At 36.9% G+C, this 27,118-nt stretch overlaps 1 protein-coding gene across 4 annotated transcripts in view; it reads left to right on the top strand.

Annotated features, from left to right (window-relative positions):
* The window catches only part of SLC4A10 (solute carrier family 4 member 10), a 161,683-nt gene that overhangs the window by 93,645 nt on the left and 40,920 nt on the right, over window positions 1-27,118 (top strand). For 3 of the 4 annotated variants that reach the window (XM_054830215.1, XM_054830214.1, XM_054830217.1), the window contains exons 5-7: window positions 301-461; window positions 11,327-11,515; window positions 23,221-23,312. In XM_054830215.1, the coding sequence (XP_054686190.1) occupies window positions 301-461; window positions 11,327-11,515; window positions 23,221-23,312 (442 nt within the window). The remainder of the gene's footprint in view (window positions 1-300; window positions 462-11,326; window positions 11,516-23,220; window positions 23,313-27,118) is intronic. The other variant, XM_054830216.1, reaches the window with a different exon arrangement.

The raw sequence follows: 27,118 nt of genomic DNA on the forward strand, positions 1-27,118 counted from the left end.
CTCGTTCTGTCGTAGAAGTATCATTGTATGCCAAAGAATTGCTCAAAGGTTTTGTAAAGTACAATGATGATTACTTAATATGCTTCTCTTCATCTGTGTGGTCAGAATTTATCTTCAAAAATGATATAATACAGCATTATATGGAAGAAGCAGGCAAAGGAAGTTTCTCCTATTTCCTACAAAGAGGGAATAAAGTGAAATCCAAAGACACATTTAACAGTGATCTTTGAATATCCATGGAAGTAATGTATTTTTCATTTCTTATGCACAATGGAGTCATAAAATTGGTTGTTTGCTCAGGTGGTTGAAGTTTGAAGAAGATGTAGAGGATGGTGGAGAGAGGTGGAGTAAACCATATGTTGCCACACTGTCACTTCATAGCTTGTTTGAGCTGAGAAGCTGTATCCTGAATGGCACAGTTCTTTTGGACATGAGAGCAAACTCCATAGAAGAAATTGCAGGTACGTATTGATGTTCCATTTATTAGTTATGAAAATTAATCATAAAAATCAAGTGCTTACAATATTGCTTACAAGAAAGCTATTGCGTAATAATTCAGTTTAGAAACTCCTAAGAAATATATTACTCAATATATTAGAAAAGAATTTATTGTCTGACACAACTGGTAAATATTTTATTTGTATTTTTTGTATGGACTTTACTATTTTCAGAATCAATTTTTTTGTGAAGAAGAAAATTAAAATGGAGCAGAAAGCACAGTTTGGATCTATTTCATTAGAACTGGCATGTTCTCTGCTCTTGCTGTGCCGTCTCACGTTGTGAATGATGCGTGTGCTAACTTCCACAAACTGAATCTGTTGCTATGCTAACTGCAGACAATCTAGCTTAAAAATAATTATAGGGAAGTATTCTTCACAATTATGTAACATAAAAAACCACCCCAGTTTGAAAAACGTCTCTGAGTTTAGAATGAAATCAAGAACAATAATATTAAGTGTAAGTTTTTCAAAAATTTTAGGATGCATCAGCTTCTTTAGCTAAAGTTGAGTGCATTTTTTCCAGTGAAGGTGTATTTGGCAGTTGCAATTCCAGAGCTTTTGAGAACAGCAGAAGCAGAAAGCAAGAGGACATAATAGATGAGTCTTGTCTCCCAAAGTATAAGTGAGATTGAGACTGAATGCTATTTTCTGCATTCCTGGTGTTTCCCATGAAGGCTATAACTAGTTACGGCAGGGGACTTTTTTTTTTGGTAGTGCATTTGTTACTGTAATGAAGCAGTTTGTAAGGGGCTGTATAGTGCAGACCTGTAATGTATGGTCTCAAGAAGTCCTAAAACTACAAAGGTTGCGTGGCCATGCTAGAATCTTGCCATACAGTCTGGTATGTTTATTTCCCTTCCCAAATACAGTAGCTAATTTGAATTAGCTTAGTAAACAAGAATGGAAGATAAAGTAAGTTTCTCTAGTCTATCAAGACAGGGATAATGTAGGTATTGTAATATGAATATATCTACATTAGACTTTAAACTCATCATTAAAATAACACCCTGTCCAAGGGCTCACGTGTCCTAGAGAGTTTCTAGTGCTGTGTCCTTGCTCATGGTGTTTAAAAATCTTGGTCTCTGCCAGCAGAGAAGACCTAGAGCAAAGAGCTGTTCTATTTTTGAAGTCTGAGGCCTCTAATTTTCTGTGTATCTACCCTTAGCAAGGGCTAGTCTCATGCTCATTATTGGACTGGTATTCTTGCATATCTTACATCTACTTAAAAGTTTTACTTTGATTCCACCTTACTGTATTTCACAACATTTCTGAAAATGGTGCTGTATCTGCAAATCATACACTTGATATTTTATAAAATATATTGCTATTTTATACAAATACTGTATTAGATTTATGGTATTCTCCATACTGCAAACTTTATTTGAAGAGTAAACAGGATGCAACAGATGTAAATTGGGAAAAGAGGACATGCACAGAGAAAGGGTGCATGAGTGGTTGTTGGGGCCTTTTTCTTGCCTTGTCGCAGCCACAAGGTAGCGCATTAACAGAAAGTGTAAAATACACAGATAAAAATAGAAAACTTCATTTAGGTAAAGGTACGAAAGGCAGAGCAAGAAAATTTTCTAACACTCAAGATTATCGAGAAAACTGCTTTGTGGGTGATACGTAAGTCTATGTAAGGGCCAGATAAAATTGATTTTAGTTATTTACATTATCAGGTAAGGGAGATATTTTTCAGTGGGCTATATTTAACAAAGGAATTAAAATTGGTGCAGCTAGTGGTAGATGCTTTTTGCATTTACCTTTCCCAAATTGTTTATGTCAAACTGACGCAACATATTATTAATCCAAATCTGCAGAAACTTGCGTGGGTTTCTACTCAGTGCCAAAATCTGATTCTCCCATGAATCATGGTCTGATTCAGAGCTTCAAAATTTGTCTTGATAATTTTAAAAGATAAACATGAAGAACAAAAAGCAGCTGATTTGAAAGAACAAAGGTGTTTATCAGTATGCTGCTTTGTTATTTATTTTTTTAAAAAAAGTACTCAGATCAGCTGCTTGATGTTCTTTTATTGCTTTTTAGCTCAGATAGTATACTAGGATATTCAAGCTTGAGCTTTACATTTTTAATCCAAAAATCACTCAACTTCTTCTGTAGTCGGCTAAGAGATCCCTTCCAGAATTCTTTTTATTTAAGTAGGTAAAAAAGTAAGGATTAACACAATAAAAATAACTTCAGCAAATGCCCTTTTTTTTCCTGTTATTGGAAGATACTGAATAGTGAGATCACAATGAATTCATGTTTATAATCTCTTAATCCTTAGTTAGTTGTAGTCATTTTGTTTGTTTGTTTAGTTAATGTGTCCAAGAATTCCAGTGTTTACAATACTAATTTTGTTGTGAAACTCAGCACAGATGTAACTTACCCTTCAGTAGAGAATTTGATCAGTTACTGTAATGCTATTTTGAATAGTCCTGCCTCTGGGATATCTTGATTTGTTGATTAGGAAAACTTGTTTCTTCTGAGAGAAGGCTTTAGGATGACTTTCATGAATTGGCATGCACTATTTTCACTTTAAAAGTACCTGTTGTTGTGGTAGATGTGGGTGTATTACATCTGTTGTTTTATTTGTTTGAACTGGTAGGCATCTCTTTCTGGTAAAGTGATCTGACACATGCTAAGGTTTGCATGGGTCTTGCTTTGTCTTTGAGAGAGTATTTTCCCCCCTCTCCCCCCCTGCAGATTCAATAAGAAATGAGGTAATTTTTTTTTCTTTTTTGAACAACTTTGCAGCAGGTTCTTCTGTCAAGTGAATCCTTCTGTAAATTACCCACATTCTGTGTCAGGTTTCTTTGAAGAGGTGTTTTTGGGTTTTTTTTTGCCTAAAAATAAAGTTGCTATTCCATTGTTTTCCTCTATTATTATTTTTTGTGTTGTTGTAATGTTGTGTCCCTCTTCCTCAATCAAGTTCCTTTGTCATTTGGTACTACATATGTAGTTCCTGCTCTCTAGTGCTTATAAAATGTTACAAAGAATGTGGCATGTGTTAGGCAGTGCTGGGAGGAGGAAAGACTAGTAGTGGTGACAGTCACACCACCAAGATATGTGTGCTAGGTATGTTAGAAATTTGGTAATTCCAAATAATATGACAGTCTGCTCTTTTTCCGTACAAATGACTGCTGGACCTGAAGATGAGACAGAACTCAATCTGTCAGGAAATCCTTTCTTGTCTATTCAGTTGCTATTCACAGTCAGTAGTTAAAATCCTGCTTATCGTGTGCTATACAATGCAAACGTTGTTTTCACCCTGGAGCTGGGATGTATTCCAGTTGTATCTGACAGTCCTGACGCCTTAGAACTTAAAGAAATGGTTGCTCTCACCTGTTGGCTTCATTTTTTTCCGCAACATTTTAACTCTCTTCTTATTCTGCTTGCTAGCCATTCTCGTGGTAGGCTTGTCCAGTGATCCTGATGGTCACTTTGGTTGTTCTTTTCAATGCTACTGTGTGTACCGCCTGTAGGAGAATTTGCAAAAGTAGATTGTACCTTGTGGTCTTAGGTGGTACTCCTAAATTAACTTGTACTTCTGATTCATAGTTTATTACTATGGGTTTTGGTTTTTAATGCAATCTGTTGATAATTTTACTGCATTACTATAGTGCATCATATCTTTTTGAGAACAAATAAACTAATTGTGCACATGTACTTTCTTTTTACTTGCCTTATCATTTTGTTATGGAGAAAAGCGTGTTGTGTATTTGTTGGTAATGTCTTGCTATCTGGGCTATATTCCAATATCAAATTATATTTCTGTAAATGCAGTGCCAGTCTTTGTAACCTTGAAAGAGGTATACTTAATCTTCATTGCCAAACTGAGACAAAGAATTCCTATTTGTTTTAGTCAAGGCTTTTAATCTATAAACACTCACTAAGGCATTAAACTCTCAGCACTTAGCCCTTGAAAATTTCTTTTATTAAGTCTATGTTTTAAGGCCTTAATGGGCTTGGGGTAAAATCTACAGATGAAAAACATCTTTTATACTGTTTGCATGGCTTTCAGAACATTTTGTATTTCATCCCTGGAAACTCTGATAGTTCTGCGTAAAAATATTTTGGCACCAGTGATGTTGTGAGAATTTTTAAATCATCCTGTCTTCCAGCATGACCATTCGTTATTAGATTCTTTTTCATTCCAACTCTGTCTTATTAAAAAATGACTTGATCTACAAAACTGCAAATTTCTTTGGACAGGCACCCAATTTTCTTCGTTGATAAAGAGCTTATTTGTACCTATGATGCTGAATTCACAGACAATATCTTATAATAGAGAGTATAATAGAGAATTCTGAGATTAATTTCCAACATTGTCATCATGCAGCAAAACAGCATGTTCATTCCTGAAGTTTCTCAAATTGTTCTTAATTTTTTTAAGATGGATTTTATTTTTCCCTTGAAAAGAACTCAGTGCCTCTGCTGAACTCTATCCTGTTTAAAAATGCATTTTTATTAAACACATTTTAGGAGGTTTTTATGACTATTTTTAATATATGACATTCTTTTTTCATATGTTTTTGCAGCGGCTCTTGTGTCAATAAGCTAGCACTCCATGCACAAGGAATTCCGTTGAACATTTGATGTAGTAATATTTTATCGATCACTTCTGTATAGAACATATGCTAAAAGGAAGTCTGAAAAATCTATGTAATCAAAACAATTTATTTTGGAACTTGTCTCTTGAGAAGATATTTGCCAGAATCTGGCTGCACCATTAGAGAGCAGCTTCACTGTGTTGTTCAAGTTGGCAGATGAAAGTGTTCTCTTTTGATATTTTCATTTAGTTCCTTTGAAACCATGTAGATTCTCAGTTTACCATCTGGTTTTTTGATTGTAACCACTGAATGAACCCCAAAGGTTCTTCTACTTAAAATATGATGCCATTTGCTGTCGCTTGGTTAAAAAACTGTTCTGTCCAGCCTTTAATGGCAATCCTTTCTTTACAACATGAATCACAGATCTCGCATTTTCTTGTAGTTGTGCAGAGTGTACTGTGAACAAATGTCAGACCCTGTCAAATACAAACTGTGGCCTCAGCGTTGCACAGTGGTGCTTCAGCAACTAGCACGTTTGAAATATTAGATAGTCCCATTTATTTTAAATAGCTTAAAGGTAGTGATGTTTTATTTTTAAAATTAAATTTTAAATATTTCCATGCTTTCCAGTCCAGAGATCTGACTGTTTTTTCCCAAGCAGTCTTTTGTATGTTCTTCACGATCGAATTTTCAATCTGCGTAACAGCTTAATCTTGTGATTGAGGTCACTGTACTCTGTGCTCAACAACTCTCAGAGCATTACATCCCAAGTGTGCAATTTTATTGATTTTGGTAATATCATGTTAAGCTTTCTATCTGAACAAGTCTTCTTTTGCCTTTGTTTGCTTTAAGCTATATTACTCCATAATAATGATATATTTCAACTGGCTTCAGTTTAGATTTTATTTCACTGGAGCCTTTTGTTTCAGCTGCAACACTCACATTGTGTTTCTGACAGTGCTTTTATGGTAAATTTAACTTCTATTACAAACACTGTGACAAAGCATGGGATTGCCTGTGAGCAATCTGCTTCTCTGTCTGACCCCGCACACCTGTCTTTTGTTCAGCTTTCAACTTCTCACTTACCAAGGTTTTTGTATTTGTTTGCTTTGTTTACAGCTTACCATCCAGTGATTAGCTTTACAGAGAAACCTTTAACAGATTTTGTTGCTTGTCTGTGGGTAAATTTTAAATCCTTGTACCCACTTCTAAGTAGCATGGCACTCGTTTTTGTTTTGTGTTTTCCCATGTTGACCATAGATCTGGGCTTTTTGTAGATTGCACAAGTCAACCTCAGCTTTCATTTTGTGTGTAGAGACGGAACCAATGTCACTTGTATCTCTTGTTCTGTTTAGAGATGCAAAATATATTGTTTTATGAGGTCTCCATTGTTCTTTTGGTAGCATCCACTGTGGCGTGTTAGCATAGCTCTGACTTACAACTGTGCTTGCTCTCTGAGCTGCAAGCTGGGAATTCTAGTTTCATCACTACTATTTACAATTTTGTGAAATGCTTGCTCCTTCAGTAAAATTGCATGCTGTTACTTTGAAAATCAGACATTTTTCACTCTCCATCTTTCCTTTTCAAGTAATTCAGTTGAGAAGTTGAACAAAGTAATTTCAGGTAGACCTGGAAATAGGATCTGTCTCGGTGCACTGGCATGCTCTGCCTCATCGGATGAGCAGGCTAAATCCGCTGGCTTAGCTTGTTTATCATCACCGTTGTAAACATTGTAAATGGGTCTTGATTCCCAAGTGCATCCCAAGAATCCTGTTTGTTAGTTTTGTGTTACTCCTAGTGCCTAATTCACTAGGGAAGTGTATATTCAGGTTCCTGTTAGAGACAGGTTAAGATAAAGGACAGCATTTCAACTGAATGTCTTCCATAAAGCACTGCTTTAGGGTTGCTTGTGTTTTTTTCTCCCTTGTCTTTAAGGGAAAGAAAACAACCACAAACCAAACCAACCTTGACTTTTAAATTAGGTTTTGTAGTCAGCTGTCACTGCAATCATGATGCATACAAAAGCCTATGTGTTCTGTTTTTTCATTAATCTCTCATTTTGTTCTGCAATTGCAGTTAGAAAATTTGGAAGACTGAGAGGTGTAAATACCAGCAACTTTGCCAGTATATATGGAGTTGGATCTTGTTTCTTTACTCACTACTGCAGAAGTCAGACCCAGTTTAGCCTGTTTCCCTTTTAGTAATTTCTTTTTGGACTTCACAGGTAGTTCGGTGCAAATGCAGTACGCCTTCTATAAATTTATTCTGTGTTTCACCTGGGAGTTTCCTGTGGTATTGTACATGAGGTGATGGGTGCAGTGTGAACCTGGAGTAATGGGGAATGAGCTGTTGCCGCACTTGATTGTCTCCTTATTGCTCATGTGCTCGGACCTGTGGATCTGGCTGCACGTCTCTGTATTACACTGTGTAATAGACGTCTCCAAAGTGAGTGGAAGCAGCCAACCTGCTTTTGCGTCCTTGCTGACCGTAGAGATGGGACAGATACAGTTTGTTGTGCTGGGCAACACATGAGCCACACTGCATTTAAACGGATTCGAAGTGTCTGCACCCCTGATGCTCTAAATCACAGCCTGGGTAAATTGTTCACAGGTGATGAGGAGTTACATTTGAGTGACTAAAATCACTTGTTTAAATACTTATATTGCTCACAGTTACTCACAAAATCAATTTTATGTAAATGATATATTGTAATGGGGTCTGCATGGAGAAAACATTGTTGAAATTATGTGAACCCCCAAGTTTTTTTGAATCTTTTTAAACAACCAGGGCAGGAAGAGTGTCTTTAACAGCTTGAAAAAATGATTTCATGGTTCCAGTATGAATCAAGATTCCTTACTGAAGAAACATCCTACTTCAGTGTTCGTGATGTCAGCAGAAATGGTACGGTGTGAGCAATTAATAGAATGGGTAACGCTATGCTGGTGGATATTCCACGCATCGCATCTTGCTGAAAGCTCCATATGGTTGTGAAGCATCCTTGAAAAATCTAATGGTAGGCTGTGTCTCTGGCTAGAAGGGGGCTCTGCAGAAGTTAAAATGTCATTCGAGAGGAAAATTATTTAAACAACCAAATCCCCAAAGCTTTGTTGCTGAGCATAGAAACCCTGGAGAGTCTCTGTTGTTACAGAGGAATGTAGCTGAGATACAGTGCTGTGAAGTTTCACGTCTGTATTCTTTACTCTGTTTTGCCATACAGAGTTTAGAGAAATGGCTGTACGCTCTAGGTACAAAAGTGAAGAACAAGGCTTTGAAAAGTAGGTGCAGCTTCAACTGGTGGGACAAGGTAGGGCCTTCTCACAGGATTAAGGAAATAAGAGTCTGTTTTGATAATGAGATGCTTAAAATGTTCCTGTTTGCCATTTACTTTTGGACTTCAACCATGTTGCTCTTGTTTACAAGCTTATCTTTGCAATCAAGAGTATTATCACTGACATTGCAGCGGCTTGGGCTTTTACAAGATGTGTTGAAAAACTTGGGAAGAAGCTGAAGTGGAATCCCATAATGATAGGTGCTCGTGGAGACAGTCTTTCTTACTACTATTCAAATCTGTTCAGGTCTTGAAAAAAATGGTCAAAATACATCAATCTGGCAGTAATTTGACTGCATTTAAATTCCTACAGCTGCAACTGCAAGTGGGTCTGTATTAAAGGAATGACAACTGGAGGGGAGTATCAAGGCAAGAAAAGACATCTTCACTCTTTCCAAATCTGAAAGCATCTTCCCTTTTGTACATGTGGCAGAGGTACTACAGTAAAGAGGAAGTTGTTGTAAAAAAAGAAAACTCAAAGCAAGCCACTTTCTTCTCAGTTTGGCAGGAAATAAAAATTGTTAGTCACCACACTGGTGGTAACTCCATGGCTTGTGTGCCTGTTAATGAGTCTAGCAAAGCATCCAGGCAAGGAAGAGGATAGGGATATGATTTTCTTTTTCCTGGCATTTTTCTGTCCTCAAGTGGATCATCTTAAATATTGACATCATCCTCCAGCAGTTAATATATTTTAATATTTAATATGGAAAACACTGTAATTCCAGGAATGACACCATAGAAGTGGAGTTCCACTGATCTGTAAGCAAGGTGATGATCACAACCCTAAACTTGCCTGTTCTAGAGGAGTCCCTTTTTTCAGCTCTTCCTTTTGATTTCTGTCTTAGAGCAACTCAAAGAAGGTACTCATTGTTTTTGCATCTTTTACAATTTGTCTTTTGGTCAGCAGAATTGAAAAGGAAGGGGGAGAGGATCTTTTCAATTGTGCTTTAGCACGGATGCCCTAAGTTACGTATTTATTAGTTATTTTTTTCCTTTGAAGATCCCCTGTCACGTTACAGAAAGTACTGGCCTGTTTTGGGAACTGTGACATGCAAATTCACGTGCTAAGGCTATCTAAAGGGATGGTAGTCTTATCCTCAGGCCAGAGGTGGTTCCTCAAAAGGTAGTAGAGTTGAGCAGGAAAATGAATATATTTCTTGGAGCTGGAGGTTTTTTTTCTTTTCCTCATGTATTGCAAATCCTTGGCTCCTTGTGAAAAAATTCTGCTGAAGACTTTCTCTTGAACCTGTGTTCCCTGCTCTTTTGCCTTTCTGTCACTCATCTTACTGTCGTGCCTTTTTCGCTCTTCCACGAGAGTGTAGAAGAACAGCAAAGCTGTTTGTTTGACTGGAAGTGCAGAGATAACTGACCTGGAGGTGTTTGAGTTAACCCTGGAGATAAAAGTTCCCTTCAGAGTCAGGTGGAACACCCTAAAGACAGGTTTTATTAGTTCAGGCACACCACCAGGCAGCATTACTCTTTGGCAGTTGGGTCAACACGGTTGTTCATATTGTGCTGAATGTAATTGTTGGAGAGCGTCAAAGGCAACTCTGCATCACTCTTCATTGCGAGGTGTGGATACATCCTTCATGCCTGCATCTGTTGGCAGCTGCATTTATCTGTGGACCTAGCCTTGTCTTGTGTGTGTGTGTTGCCATAGAGATGTAAATTTCTTGGTATCCTCTTCATAGTAAGTGAAACATGAAGCTCTTAAAGCAGCTATGTATATGATACATTGGCTTGTGTGAATATTGAGAACTTCAGAAAAACTTGCGCTTTTTAAATGTATATACATTGCATAGTTGACTGTTAGCAATTAAACTCTGTGTTTAACCAGTGTCGTTATTTAATGCCTTTTATTATCTCTCTTCTTTTCTCTCGTTCTTGGCATCTATCAAAGACCTGACAAATTGTCTCTACTGATGATGCATCTGCTTTTTATGTTTTCTGCTCTGCTTGCTTTTCCGCTGAGTTTACTGGTAGATCTGAATCTGACTCGAGCACAGAATCATGAGCTGTCTGAATTTTCAGTACAAGGAATTTTTGACTCAGCTTATTATGTCACTGTTTTGTGCAGTACAGTTTCTTCTAATGGACATACAAGGACAGTGTGTACTTAAATACTGTTTTACTTTGATACAGGATTTCTTCTTTTTTTTTCTTTTTCTGTTAAGCATTATTATTGTTGCTAGCAGTATTTCCCAAAATAATAATCAACAAATCTCACAAAATTCTTAACAATTCTTTTCCATTTAAAATACATAATGCCCATATTTATAAATATTTTGGAATATGAATATATAAGAGTATTTTCTGCCAGTGGACTGTAAAAATGGTTGGATCACTTTCACACCTCCATGTAATGATTCTCTTGCAGGAACATGTACATTGAGCAGTAGAATGAGATCCTATTAAGTATTTGCAAATAATGCAGCAAAATTTCCTGTATCATCTTATTTGAAATTTTTTATATTGTACTGAAATTATTGTAATTATAGTTATAAGGAATAAAAAGCTAGACTGTGATCTCCTCTGGTACGTATCAAGGGAATAAAACAGTTGTTTCCTTGCAGCGTGCCAGTCCTTTGTAGCAAATAAGATAGAGGTTATTGGGAAAAAAAACCCCACCTTTATACCCATCATAATCTTGGGTTTAAATGCATTATGTATGGGAGTTCTGAGAGACTGACTTCGAAGTTACATAGGTGACCTTAATTTGGGAACTGCATATCTTTTGAGGGATTGGCTTTGTTACATTGATAGCATCCTTTTTGATTTTTTTTTTTTTCTGAGAGTGAAACACTTACCATTTAATTCTGTTGCCTTAAAGGAACCACTACCTTTCATGTGTAATCCTGTAGAGTACTAATTCTTATTATTGCAATTAAAAAAATAAAATATTTCCTTTGTCCCATCTTTTATTATGTGTATGTATATATTTTCAGATATGATTCTGGACCAGCAGGTGGGTTCTGGGCAGCTCAGTGAGGATGTTCGTCACAGAGTGCATGAGGCATTACTGAAACAGCATCACCATCAGAACCAAAAGAAGCTGAGCAATAGGATCCCAATTGTGAGATCTTTTGCCGATATTGGAAAGAAGCAGTCTGAGCCCCATTCCATGGATAAAAATGGTAATGCATTGCTTTATTTTGCATTTTGAGCTTTCAGTAACACCTGCCTGTTCGGTATCACGTGTACTTTGTACTCACAGCTTGAACTCTGCGTGATTCTGCTCTGAAAAGCTACTGTGTAAAAGTAGTACCTTTTATGTGAGTTTCCTCTTATGCATTCAGTAACACACCTGTTTAAATTTGAGATTCAAGTATCCTGCATAATTCAGGGCTGTGCAGAGATATTCCAGGTGTTGGAAGCAGGCTAGCTGTGTTAGTGTGCCATTCTGTCCTTGGTAATTGGCATGGCACGTTATCCCCCGTGCAGCTCAGCTCAAGTACACTTATGGTGCTTTAGGCAATCTGTTCGATCTTTCAGACTGAGCTTGAGCGTCTTTGCACAGTGTTGCTCTGAACTGTGGACATGCTCCACTATAAGTGCCAGAAATATGATTTGACTATTTTTGACTTCTGTTGACTATCCAGGGCCTATTTAGTTCAAATGTAATGGATCGTTAGAATAGTTTTTAAGTCTGTGACAGTGTATGCATTAGCTAGTGTTCAACTGGTGCTTCAGATTCCATTGTTGAGTTTGAGGAGCTGGAAAATGAGAAAAACATTTTCAAGATGACAGTTGGAGAGATGCCACAAGAAGTATACCTTGTTCTTTCAGAAAATCTGGGAAATCACGTTCATGAAAATGAGAGAGCATGTTTGCAGAGTGGTTCTACAGTAAAATATTGGCTTAACTTTTTTCTTTCTTGCTTTACAGAAGCCATTATAAGCTGTATTGTTCTTATAGGTTAATCACAATGAAACATAATTTCTTATTGCCTCTTCCTTATTTACATAAACACAGGCCTCTGTTACGAAACTTGCAGACAAATTTTGCAAATATTTACAATTAACTCACTAGAATTATACGTTACAGAATTACTGAGCCTCTGTATCCAGTATCATCACAATACCCACAACATTTTTGTCTGAACACCATTGGACTATAGTGACTCTTCTTCCAGAAGTCACCTTAGCTTTAGTGAAGTGTCAGTCCCTTCTGCTGTATTTTTGGTTCAGGGCCCTGCTGAGTTTCTCTGTCACCGTGGGGAGTGAGGAAACAGTTGTAGCACGGGGAAGGTGCAGGGTGCCAGAGTCAGTTGTGTGCTGTGAGGCACAGGGCAGAAGGGGAAGGAGCAGTACTGCAGCTGATCTGGAAAGATGGGGCTGTCAGTGTAAAGATTAACTTTGGTTTCAAGGAAGGACCTTTTTGTTTCAATCATTGCCATATAAAGCGTATAATAATAGATACTTCTAAATCTAGCTGCTTCCCTGGGGAAAACTCTCAGACCTAAAAGGCAACATCTAATTTAATCTGAAGATGACATTAAATAGAAAAATATTAATTATACCAAAATATTGTTTTAAGAGTAAGGAAAAAATAATATTAAGATGTGTGTGATTATGCATATGGATGTACAAGAGTAAAAGTAAATAGGATGATCGTCCATACTTTTTAAGGCAACTTTCCTGTTGATTTGTGTAACTCTTGCTGATGGCTTTAAACAATATTCAGGAAACGCTTCAGAAAGTTAATGCTATAGTGTTCATATTCCTCAATTTCCACAGGATGCAAGATGGCAGCTTGCATTCCATAAGGTTTTTGCACTACATAACAAATAAGCAGTAGGTTTCCTTAAAAAGAACCCTTAGGGCAAGCTGCGAAAGTATTGTAAGCTCAATTTCAGTAACGTTTCTGTGTCTGTTAGTAGAACTGGTGCAGTAATTCACTCCAGAAACATTTCACTTTTGCCTAAGTTTCTTGTGAGAACCTTCATATTTCTATCTAATTCCCCAAAAAATAGATTCTGATCAGGACAGCATCTAAGTCCGTATTAAAGACACTAATTTTATATACTCAGTGGTTAAGTGATTCCCTAAGTAGGGAAACATGTTCTTACCAGTTTTCCTTTGTCTGTGCTCATTTTGCAAGATGAAAAACTACTGAATTCCAGTTCACATGCTTATGTAGAGATGCCTTGGAGCACTCTAACTCCTGGTTAAAAAAATCACTTAATCCCTTTCAATATTCAATATATTAATTTAAGTTAAATGCACCATAAACAATACAAATCTAAATAATTTTAGGAACATTTATATGAAGGTAAATCAGCTTTTTATCTAAATTACAGCGAAGAGTTCCAAACCCAGTCTTTTTGGACACAGGTGTCTTTGAACCAGTTTGAAGCATTGCTCTTCTACTTGCATCCTTTAAGTGCTAATGCACATTTGGCGGTCTCCTGTATTGACTTCTTCAAAATAGATTATGGCCTTGTGATAAAGCCAAGACGGGTTGATTTATTTTAAGCTTCTCTCTTACCATCCGTTACCCTGTTACATTAAAAAGTCTGAATCCTATTTTATTGCCTGAATTGTACTAACATTATTGTTAGCTTTAGAAGAGGAAAATTCAGTCTCAGTTCTTGGTTTTCAAAGGAATCACATTTTTTCCCCCTTCTCGAGACAACAGCAAATAAGCAGCTCATGGACCTGAGTGACAACTATTGCCCCAGTACTCCAGGATTAAAGGAGTGGGGAAAGAGATGATCCCGGAGAGCTGCCTAATTTCAGGCACACTGACTGCTACCTCTTCTGGCATACTGCTAGTTATTTCTTTATCCTGGGTAACTTGCCATAGTACATGGTGTGTAAATTATGCAGGAATCTACGTGGAAAGGTTCTGCTTTCAGGAGCTTTGCTGTCCTTAGAAGCTTGACCAGCGGTAGCAGCGAGGTTTCTGACTATTTTTTTCTGCCATTGCCTCATGACCCAAATGCTAGAGTTCAGCTACAGTGTTATGCTCGCTGCAGTTATGTATTTCTTTTTAGATTGCCATGGAGCGTCTGTACAAGCTTCTCATAATAATACAAAGCTGAGTTATTAAAATACAACTTTGGATCGGGGAAGGCAAAAGAAAAATCAGCTAAATATGTGTAAAAGAAAGCAAAATTAAGAGATATAAACACCTTACAGTACACTCTTGACAATAATATGAGACACATCTTTGTTTCCCAAGGACAAACTGGTAAAATGCAATGAAGGCATTATTTTAGCCTACTTATTCCCATTTGCACACAGACTTTGTGCAGAATGTATGAATGTAAAATGTTCTGTATTGCCAACAGTAACAGTATTGTTCTCTCTTTTTAATATTAAAAAATGCATTAAAATAGTAAAATATCATTGCTTTTGCTTTCTGGATGAGAAGCTTAATTTGTAGAACACTGCAGGGAGAAAAACAGATCCTCTCAGGTACTACTGATGAGCTTAAAGCTCAGAGACACGTTCACATCTGTCAGAGAGCAGAGTTTTCAGAAACTTCAAGTGCCAGGAGCTTTAGAAGGGCCACTTACTTGTCCCTGTTGAAATGAGGCAGGGGAACTTGGACACTTTTTCTGCACAAAAGGAAATTCTCGATTTGGTTAAATTTGGGGTTAGTGTAGCTGGTTTAACTGATAGCAATCAGCAGTCTGTAGTTTGTAAGCTAGGTGGTTCGGAGCTATAAGCCCTTCCCATTTGGGTTATGTGCTACAGCTGAGGATGCAAGCCCCCTTCTTTGTCCAAGTTCTTGACTGTGCTAATTTATTGATGTGCCAATTTCCAGATATTCAGGAGTAAAAATGGAGACATAAACTTTAATTCAGTATATGACTGTGCTGCTGACAGACCACTGTGATATCTTTGCTGGATGATAGTTGTACATATGTTCTCCCTCCATTTTTTCTTTGTTTAAGAGTCTGTCAGGCCATCTAATTAATTTGCTTTGTATTTAGTAGTATTATCTTTTGTTTACAATGGCTTTTCTTCACATCCTCTACAGGGCTAAGATGTCAGGGTGCTATGGATTTACCATGCATTTTTAATGCTGCCATGCTGTGTTTAACTTTCACTTTTCATTAAGCATCAAAACTGTGAGAATTAAAAGCCTGCTTTTGATGTTCCAGTAAAAACCGACAGTCAAATTTGGCATAAGAGCAGGAAAAAATTATTATTTTTTTTTAAAGGCTAATTTGACACCAAATACCCAAAATAGAGAGTGGCAAGTAATTTTAGCATAAATACTGTAAAAGGTAAAAATATGAATCTTCCTGATTGGTAAATCATCTTCAGAAAGTTTGATTTGTTAGCAATTTAACTCGTTTTCTTGAGATCGATAGGTATTTCACTGTGATACCTGAGAGCTGTATCTGTAAATTCCTATGATATGGTCTAAAAAGCCAAAGACAATTGCAAATATACAATATCTTTCTATTGTTACAGGAATGCTAGAATAATTTCATAAGCCTCTTGCTTTTTTATAAAGAGTTCTGCAATTCAGAATTTAAGTGTGTATGGCATGGGAAAGTAGCTGATTTGATGAAAATATAGTTAGGAAAAGAAGTTTTCATCACGTAAAACATCTTAGGTTTTTTGACTGACTATTTCAATTTTAGCCTAGACTTCAGAGTATGTGTGTATCTGTACATATATATATAATGCGATCTAACAGACTTTTTACCGATTAAATTCAAAGAGGAAAGAACTAGAGGAGAGGAGCATGCATGATACGTGACTTGTAAATTGTATTACCATGCACCTTGCTGAAGCGTTCTTTATCTGTAATAACATGATCTTGTGGCTGTTTTCTGTTCCATACGTATGTCATTTATAAGTGCTTCTTCTCCCTTGATGTCAGAACAGACACTTCATTAGTGTAAAAATTGCATTACGCCACACATCATGCCTGATTGAGAGAAATTCTGAAATTCCAAGGAGAGGTTTATCAGTACGCTAAAGAGCTTGAAGAAAGCAATGACATATTAAATTGGGGATCTTCAGAGTTAACAGTATGAGCTGCTGGAGCAGTTTATTTTGACATGTTCTTTTTCAAGCCTTTTTTCAGTTAGTGTGATGGGCTGGTTTGGACTTCTTCGTTGTTTTAAGGCAGTATGAGCACACGCAGAGGTGTTTAAGACTATGCTTGGGTGTCTAATTTAGGACAGTATGCTTTCGTATCCCAGTAAGTCTAAATTACCAGTTATGTGACACTGTTTATTGCTTTCCCCAGTTTCCTAATCTCTCCTAAGCATCAGTTCAAGCATTTATGCCATAACTCAGAGCTAGCTTACAGCATGTGAAGCTATGATGTCAATACGACCACGTGGAGAGAGATGGACGTTACTTGGAGCCATATGAAGAGGGTAGGGAGGCATTCCTAGGTACGTGACCGTGTTCCTTTGTTTTGGGAATAAGTCACAACAAATGCTATATATATACACCCAAGTTTTCTGGCAGTATTGGATCTGGATCAGGTGGATCGCTCCTGCTTTCCTTGAAGAGAAGGCAAACTCAAAGATAGTTAATTCTAGCTTAAATTAGCTAATGCTCTATTTCTTATTTCATATTTTTCTCAAATGTGTATATTTTAACGTGTATTATCCACAAGTTTTTATATTACTAAAATATAACTTGTATTTACCAACATTTTCATCTGATATTTATTCTTTTTCCACGTTTCCTTGTACCCATGATAAAATGTGTAATCTATATGTATAAAACTGTATCATTCATCTTTGTATTTCTTTATGTTGCTCTGTCTTTGTTGTGTCTGTCTCTAACAGGCTCATCTCATCTCTATCTTCCTCATCTCCTATCCTTTGGGTTCTGTAAACTCCCTGAAGGTTCAGAGGTAGTATGAATACCTATTCTTGCTTGAGCTTCAGATCATTTCACATGTACACCCATGTCTTCATCTCAGTTTCTTGACAGCATGCAACTTCTTGCTATAGTGATTAAAAAATACCTCAGGCCTTCGTCAGCAGCTGTGGCACACTTAAGAGAAGCTTGTGTGGAATGATGTTGTTTTTTGGGGAAAAAGTGCCATTTTTTATAAGTTCATTTTCTCACATCAATTTGTAAAACTGCAAATCATAGCATTTTAGTTAAAACTGCATGACTTCATGTAATTATGCTTGAGATTCAGGCCTAGCATTAGAAAAACAGGTAAAGTGACTTCTTCATCCTCTTAAATTATGTATCATTAGCGAGCACCAAATCTGCTTCTAGTTATGCAGATACAATGGGAGTGACATGGTTCTCCACTGATTTAAAATGTGGTGCACCAAGAGGTCTAAAAGTACTTATACAATTCAGCCTGCCAAGATGGTATCACTGCTCTGTTATGTTAGAATTTTACCACATACTTAGGAAAACTTACTGTTTTTCAATCCTTGATTTTTTTGATATGGACAGTGTGTCCATTTAGATTTGGAAAATTGGTGACTAGTTGCAGTGAAAAGCCTGAAGATTGTTATAGCTGGCTTGCAAATCAGATTTTTTTTTTTTTCCCCTGAATGGGAAGAAATCTTATATGGTCTAGAAACGTCTTATCTGAGTCAATTTTCTTTCATGTGTCAAGTGCATCCAGTTTGTTTCCATTAACTGTGATTTGTATCTGAACACATCGTTCTTGGGTTTCATCATTGGTGTTCTAGAGACCTCTTAGATTTTGATTAATAAATACAATACACATAGTTAACTGTCTTGAGCTTTACATTTTAGGGAGTAAGAGTATGTTGCATGTGACACTGATTTACTTGGATTAATTTTTTTTTTTAATTTGGCAAGACTAATAGTCTCAAAATGCTGAGCTCTGCAAATGCGAACATCTATAGTGCAACAAATATGGACCTTATTTTGATGGATTTTGATTTTTACGTGGCTTGGCTTTGCATGACATAGTATATTTTGTGTGAATTCTTGCTCTGTTCAAAGCTCTGGCAATTTCACATTATCTGAAAAGAACACTCATTTTTTACATACACCAATTTAAAATATAATTTTACAAACTGTGCTGATACTGGCTTTTTAATACATATATAAGCCTTACACCCATTTTAGTGTGGTTTATCTGTTAGGTATTGAGTTCCTTTGTATGAGGCAGGATATTTTAATGATAACACATTGTGCATTTGTTTGATACTTTCAAAAATCTGAGTGGCGCTCTGATGAATTCTCAAGGAACGCAACTCTTCATGTTTTATGTGGATGGAATGCAGGATAAATCAAGGCTTTTACACTTTAGATGTATAAGGACTCAAAGTACTACACTGCACTCTTAAAAAATAAAATATTCTATGTACCCCATACAATGAGTAAATAAACATTTTACTTGAGAGAGCTGAAATTGAACTGGCAAGGGTAGGGCATGGAAAAGCTGAATAAATGGCAAGGCTGTTGCTGCTCTTATTCCTTCTTATTGGTGGTTTATGCTTTCACCATTCTTACCAGCCTAAACCCCACATTGCCAACTCAAGTAATAAAACATCGCAAATGTTTTTATCAGAGCAGATGTTTATAGCCTGGCTATGGTTTGGTGTTAGTTTGGGTTTTTTTCTTTTTTTTCTTTTAGACATAGTTCTTTGAATGCTCCCATATTGTAAAGATAAAATTTGGAGAAAACTTGGATTCCAGTGACAGTTTGATGCAGTGGTGACTGTTGACATTTTGGTGGAAATCAGAGAGAAAATGCATTTCTTGCTTGGTTTGTTTTGTTTTAGTCTAGGTGCGGTGTGACAACAACGCTGGCGAAGGGTCTAGAGCACAAGTCTTACGAGGAGTGGCTGAGGGAACTGGCATTGTTTAGCCTGGAGAAAAGGAGGCTGAGGGAAGACCTTATCGCTCTCTACAACTACCTGAAAGGAGGTTGTAGCCAGGTGGGGGTCTGTCTCCTCTGCCAAGTAACAAGCGATAGGACAAGAGGAAATGACCTCAGGTTGTGCCGGGGGAGGTTTAGATTGGATATTAGGAAAAATTTCTTCACTGAAAGGGTTGTCAAGCACTGGAACAGGCTGCCCAGGGAAGTGGTTGAGTCACCATCCTGGAGGTATTTAAAAGACGTGTAGATGTGGTGCTTAGGGACATGGTTTAGTGATGGACTTAGTAGTGCTAGGTTAACAGTTGGACTTGGTGATCTTAAAGGTCTTTTCCAGCCTGAACAATTCTATGATTCCCCTCTTCATTCACATAGCTCTTTAATTGCTTGTTGCTTCATGGGACCATCATGTTGCTGAGAACTGTCCTTCATTCAGAGGTAAAAATCAGTTGCTGAAATTAAAAGCTGCTTGAGGATAAAGCACATATATAGTTGCCAACACACTTTAACAAACTGACTATTTTTAATGATGTTGGAAAACCAGCGTAGCATGGTGATGCAAATGTTCACTACGTTGCCATCAGTATGCTTTTGGTCCTACCCTATTGGGAATTACTCACGTGCTGAACAGCTGTCACCCCAAAGACATCTCCTTTAAGTCAACATGAAATTATACACAAAATTAAATTAATATATGGATTTTTGTGGCTTCATAGCTGAGAAGTAGAAGAAGCTACCACATATAAAAATAACTGTGTAGTGTTGCAGTCCTGTCCTAGGGAGAGGGCCGCTATACCACTGCATCTACCTACTATCTAGTGCAAAATATATAGGCATTTAACAAACTAAATGTGTATAGGAGCGAAAATCCCTCCAAAACTCAGTACTTTTTGTCTTACTTTCTCTTGAAGGGCCACACAGAGACCAAGTTCCACATTTGCATTTTACCGACTGTATTGTTGCATAAGAAGCACACATCCTGCAGTGTGTTTAAGATACTCTTTAAAAAACTTTTCCTGTGACTATCATGTGAAAAGTGAAATTACCTGTCTTGTCTACCTTGTATCTTTGATTGTTTTTCAATACAGTAAAAACCCCAAACTTCTTGTTCCAAGATCCAGAAAGCTGTCTTAAGTTGCAGAGCTATTTAAACATCTCTTACTGCCTCAAGGTAAAACTTGTGTTCTTTCAGATTACTCCAGCATATGGGTAAATCAAAGTTTGAGGTCTTCTGTTGGCACAGAAAAAGAACATATGCTATTCTTATAAACTTCACATACTTACTGGTTGTGGCTTTTATTTCCTACTATGTATATTTTTACATATTTTTCTCCTAAAAGAAAAGTGGACAAAATGTTTAAAAGTTAGCCTTTGGACTGTTATGCTAATTGATTAGAGGCTTTTGACACCTCCAATTATGATGTTAAAACTTCAGTATTTATAACAGGTGGTCCATGCTCTGACTCCTTTCTTGGTCAATATTTTTATCTCCCTGGCAGATATCCCTGCGCTCATTTTCCTGAATTTTTGGGTCAAAAAAGAAAAAGTAAATCCCTAATTAGCAACAGAAATATAATGAACTACTATTTCTGTTGCTTTCCTGTAACATCTTTATAACATAGTATGTATATTAGTATGAGTAATTATTACAAGTATTTCCCTATTATAGATCCTAGAATATAGAGGAGTGTCTAAAAGGAAGAAATTAAGAGTTAAGGTTTAATGTTACTAGATTTAAAGTTTTCTGGGAGTAACTTAGGGCAGAAATTTTCCCTGAACATTTCGTGGCTTCTCTATTAGAATTAGTGGAAGGCTTTTTTTGTTACATTATTAAAATTTCCAAAATAGTCCAGAAATAAAATTTATGCATTAATTATTTTTAAGTTATAATACTACAGGCTGATTCTAATGAAAATATTTCTAAGACTGCTAAATTAGCAATACAGAAAAAAATTACAGTGCGAGGTAGTGTATGGGGATACATGGTGTAAAGGTGATGGTGTAACAATGATGGAACTCACTGGTTTAGTGGTTTTAAGTTCTAATTAAAACAGACAAATTGAATGACTGTTACAGGCATCTTGTATGTTTAATAATTTCTGGCAGCAAAAGCTGCCTCTTGTGACATTTAGGATTTAATAGTCTTTTTTAATGTGAATTCTTTTAAGTTACATTAATACGTGGCTTTCTGAAATCAATCCTTTATTCTTGTCATATGTAAATTCTAATCCTGACTCAGTTTTATCTACTTGGTTAGGTTAACAAGCTTGTCATGTCTGGTTTTTTGCCATTCTCTGTTTATTTCACTGTAGTGCTGAACAAAAGCCCTAATTTTTATTCTTGTTTTGATCTGTCCTTATCCTGAAGCAGAGAGAAAATTGACATATTTACATTTTAAAGATTGATACATTTAATAATAAGATTTCTAGCAATACATTGTAAAACGTTCTGTTCCCATACCTCCTAATCAAAGTGAAATCTCTCTGGCTATGCTACCAGGATGCAGTGCAAGAGTCTAAAAACTGTTCTGTGTCATGGGAGATTTGCCTAGTGGAAAATGAGATGTTCATTTTCATGAAAACCGTCCTTTTCCTTAAGCAAGTGTTTCAACTGGGAATTCATGACCAGACATAGACAGGGATACTGTGGTGCTCAGCTGTGGCGGAAGCTGGATATTTCAGTATGTTGGCAATGGTTGAGATTCTCCTGTCCTGTTCAGACTGGGAAGCACTCTGTTTCCTGGCTGTGGCTGAGGACGTGCTTGGACTGCAAGTGCGCGTAACAGCAGTGTGAGGGGACACACTGTGGATTGTTGAATTGCCCCAGATGATGCGCCTAGCTTAGGACTTTCAGCCTGTCTTCATCTTCAAGTATCGTGAACATATGGTCTTTGTTACTGTGCAAGTTTAGGTTGCTTTTCGCCAGAACCAATGTTTTCACATCATCATTTCTCAGTCATATGAGAGACTTTATTTGCTATGGAAACAAATATATGCTGGGCATGAGATGCTGACTCTGGGCCAGTTGGACTATGTAGTTATTCCTGGGTATGTGTTAGGGCAGTAAGAGATAGTTGGCTTTATATATTTGGTACTTTTTCCTGTGGTGTTCACAGCTGTGCGTGGCTCCTGCCATGTCAGGGAGGGAGGAAGAGCGAAGGCAAGCAGGGAATGGCCCATCACCCAGTGGGGTTTGCGTCCTGTCCTGTTACCAGCCCCACACCCTCAGTGTGTGTGTGGTGGCCTCTGGCCATGCACAGGGGCGATGTTGGCATTAAGTAAAAATATACTTTATGTGACATATACTTGTTACTTAATCCTGTTTTTCAGCTTTCACTAGCGAAATTTTGTTGGTCGCAAGGCTTACTGTTTGCTTACACGAGACTGAGGCATGTTTAAACACTTCTCATTTTGAGATATTTTTAAAACTTCTATAAAATACAAAATCCTCAGTGGATATTTTTGAAAATATGTTTGGTGAAACATTTGTTTTACACATGTCAGTAATCACATTGTTCAATACTGAGTTTTTTAAATCATTTTAATTTCCAATACATGTATTTTTACAGCAGCCCACTTTTATGCTGGGTTTTGTAGTTGTTGTTATAATCAGGACATTCTTATACACATGAGTAAATTTATGGAAAGTAGTAATCCTGTTTTATTCAGTGAGGAGTATTCTTGTAGACAGATATTGCCCAAAATTGGCAGCCCCTCAAATTACTTACTATATGAATGCAGGACTATCCTCAATATAATATCTTAAAAATTGTAAGCTTTAATTGGCATAGAAAATTTGTCTTCCAATATTCAAGAGTATCTTTTACATTTTCTAAAGTATGTTCTCCCATTCCTCACTGTGCGTTCTGTCTTTTGAGAACGTGGTATTCTAAATAAGTCTTTAATTAAAATGCCATGTTTAGATGCTTCATATACATACGATATGAAATGTATATAGTTCTTTGACAACTACTTCATTAGATGTTGCTTTATTTATAGAAGTAATCGTTAGTATTCTGTAATAATGGTACTTTTTTTAGCAGGTCAGATTGTTTCCCCACAGTCTGCTCCAGCCTGTATTGAAAACAAAAATGATGTAAGCAGAGAAAACAGCACTGTTGACTTTAGCAAGGTAAGTGTTCATTGATGGTGAAGAGAGCTTCCTGACTACCAAATAGATCATTTAAATTAAATAAAATGAATCCATGTGAATCAGGAAAAACTGTGAAGTGCAAATTTGACTTCAGCATTAAAGTTTTGTGTGCACTGCAACACAGTTTATATATAACAAACAAGAATTTTTCATTTCCTTGGTAAATTCCTGGCAGCAGGAAATCACAGTTTAGGAACATAGATAAATTTATTGCATGATGATATCACAGGTGTATATTTGGAGGGGGAATTTTTACAAATTAACAGAAAATTATCTAAGCAGGAAAGTAATTCAGAATTCTTATAATTCAGATTTACCTCTCAGATTTTTACTTTTTGTAGAAGTAGTGCATGAATGCAAACTATGCTTTTTATAACCTGAACTCGTGGATTCCAGATGTCTCAAACAGAATGTGTTTCTGTAAACCTATAACTTAATTCTTCTGGCAAGCCAAGATATTTCAGTACACTTGACAAAAGATGTTAACTGTTCAGTATTGGAGATTGCAATGACAGTTCAATGTTAGCTAGCAAAGAAAAGCAAACAGTTTCTCAGCTTTAATGTAAAGGAGAATCCTAATTTGTTTAAAAAGTCTGTATGTACCTAAAACAAACTGTCACATTAGATACAGATGACAGACCTGACAGGGATAGATGACTTCAGCTGACACGTTAATACAACAAAGGTTGAGTAAGTGAAGAAAGGTGATTTAAACCAAAATTCTGAAGAACAGCACTTTGAGTCTGTTGAATCTTCATGTTAGTGCAACTGAGCTAAAAGTAGAGTTATGTGATTGCTCCATCTGGTGCCAGACTTATTTCCTAGCAGCAGTAGCTATTTGCACCATTTGAATTCTTGACTGAACGTGCCAGCCTAGGAACGGTGTATGGCTGAAATAAAGATGGGAAACAGATCTTTTTGTCAAAGACAGTGAGAGGAAGGGAGGCTGGCTGGGCATGTATTACCGACCACATTTCTACAGAGGCAGCAAGGAGATCTATAAACAATGACAAGTTGTTAAAAATTGAATGCCAATACTTTAAAATATTTAAAATAAGGATTATAATGCTTTTAAAAAGTCAAGTATGATTTTGGCTTCCTGCTATTTAGATTAAAAGTGTTAACTAAAACTAATTGTTTTGGCAAGTGTTCTAATATCAAGATGTAAAATTTTGTAAAGGATATCAAATATAAATAAAGCCGTCTATTCAAAATTAAGCTGTGCACAAAGCATAGCAACCCAAAGGGAATGACATGACTTTCACTAGTGCTTTTCTTGCACATTTCCCCAATTGCTTTGAGTGTTGCAGGATCAAAATCCCAGTCTGTTATCTAGCTGCACGATGTTTGTGTTAAACAAGAATGGAGGCTGCATCATTTGATCCTTCACTCACTATTTTTGTAGCTTTGCTGATCAAAAGAGTTCTTCCTATTTAAACTGGCCTGAGAAGAGGCTAGCCTCAGTAGTGTTAGATACCAACAAGGATGTCAGGAATATGAAAGAAACAACTTTTGTTTGCAGGAATGAAATAATGGTGAAGGATTGTAATCTAAATACCTTTTTTGATTGCCTTTAAGTAGAGCCATTTATCCTTTTGAAGATAGAGAAGTAAAGTACAATTTCCCCTTGAAATGTGCTATTGCAGTAACTCCCAACGGTTATAATTGGAATTACATGCACAGATTGAGAGGAAAGTAGAGCAGTACACTAATTTTCTCTTGGGTATTGTGATTTCTTGCTCTAATTTTGTTCCACATATTAATTTCATGTATCTTCTTCAAAAAAGCACCTTTGACTACCTCACATATCCTTTCCTTGCTAATGTATCTCCCTTCAGCTACTTCTAATATTCCAAATTTTGGAGCTGATTGAACAAGCTGACTTAATCTGAATACAGCACTGAGACTGTGTTGATTGTATTGGTATCTATTTATGAATAATGTGAGAGACAATCACGAAAAGCATTCTTGACTGTTACTTCAGTAGCACAGAGAGGGAGATGTAGTTTCTGATGTTTGTACTTGTAAATGTGTCACTCCTCATGGTGTCCCCAGAGGAAGAGGACTTTGTATTCCCAGGGCGATACAAAGGTGATCTGTCACAGCACCACTTTATCCTGTGTCTGAGCAGGATGGGAATGGCAGTTTAACAACTGCAACTGGCTGGTCTTTGCTTCCTATGCCAGAGGCTGAAGGGGACCCTAGTTGTCCTGAAATATGAAATGCATAAAGACACTGCACCCACATCGCTTCTCAGGGCAACGTTCCTGTGCTCCACATGGAAACAGTATTTCTGAACCAAACCCCAGTCCTGTGCTGACAGAGCTTGGTCTTTCAAGTGCCATGTGAAATAATTGACTTGGTTTTGAATACTGCTTGGCCCTGCTTATAAATACATTTGATTAATATATGTCAGGGCTTTCCTAAGAAGTCATGTTGTGTTTTCTGTTTGTCTTCATGTCAATTTATGTTTGATTCTAGCGGAGGCCCCCACCACTGTTTTCAGTCCTTGAGTTGCCCTGGAGGGTAATAGCCTCCACGTTAATTATTTAGTTTTATGTTTAATTGGAGCTTGCTGGGAGTATTTAGTGCCAGGTCATGACTGTGGCACAGGTTGGGTGCAGATTAAGATGCAGGTGACATCTATGCAGCTGAAGACCTCTTAGGATAAGAGATATATGATGGATAGGTTATACGAAGCATTCAAAGGATGTAGCTTCTGCCATTGCCCCAAACTCACTCCAGGGCCATCTCTGCTCTCATTATGTAGTGGAAGCAACACCCGGGGTTCGGGTGTATTTGCCCAGTTGGATGCTTCTCTGCCAGTTACTTTCCTTTTAACTGGGACTCTGTTCACTACCTAAATGGTTTTGGAATCTCAAGCTGATAAATACTGTACTGTATCTGGAAATACTTCTGGTAGACAGGAGACTGAATGTTTATTTCAGATTTGAATCTTGATCCTGTGATCTGTTATGTTAGTGGGACCTTAAGGTGACAACTGTAGCATGTTGTACATGAGGCATCAATTATTAAACGTTAAATCCTTTCACAAGGTAAAATCGGTACAGAATGCTATGTACCAGAATGACTCCTTCCTTTCTCTCAACTGTAAATGACCTATGACACCAAAATGAGGTGCAAAGTGAATCTATTTGGGTTTTGTATTTAACCCTGAAGAGTTATTTTGTTATTTGAGTGGGGAACAGAATTTACCTCACTGATATTTTACCTTGAAAAAGTACTTGGACTCCAGCCTTCAAGGTTGACCTGATGCTTGTTTACCTTTGTGAAGTGTTTGGTTGTCGTTCTAGAGTAGCTTAGGGTAGCATTAGATATCTCTTTGTGATCTCAGGGAAATAAGATTTCATTACACAGGCAACTGTGTTATATCTGATTTCTGATTTAGTGCCAGAGCCATTTGCAAGAAAACAATTTTCTAAATATTACCAAAAACTATGCAAACTAGTACTGACAGATGGCTGTAAGATAGACATTAAAATGGTCCACTTTAACAGTTTATATTGGATTTGGTTGCTGTTGTTGTGTTTAGATTAATAAAAGGAAAGCAAATGACAAAATTCATGCATCTTGAAATGCAGACAATACTGGTGCATAATGAAATCAAACATACATTATATACTCTATTACTCCATGTTGATCTTTGTTACAGAGTAAATTCTAGACTGATACTGAGGAAATAAATACAAATGAACACATTCCTAGGCAAATACCTTGAGCTTATATACCAGTGTCCTGATGAAGCTGTTTCTCTGTCTTTTCCT

Source organism: Grus americana, chromosome 6, assembly GCF_028858705.1.
Source record: "Grus americana isolate bGruAme1 chromosome 6, bGruAme1.mat, whole genome shotgun sequence".
In the NCBI taxonomy this organism is placed as follows: domain Eukaryota; kingdom Metazoa; phylum Chordata; class Aves; order Gruiformes; family Gruidae; genus Grus; species Grus americana.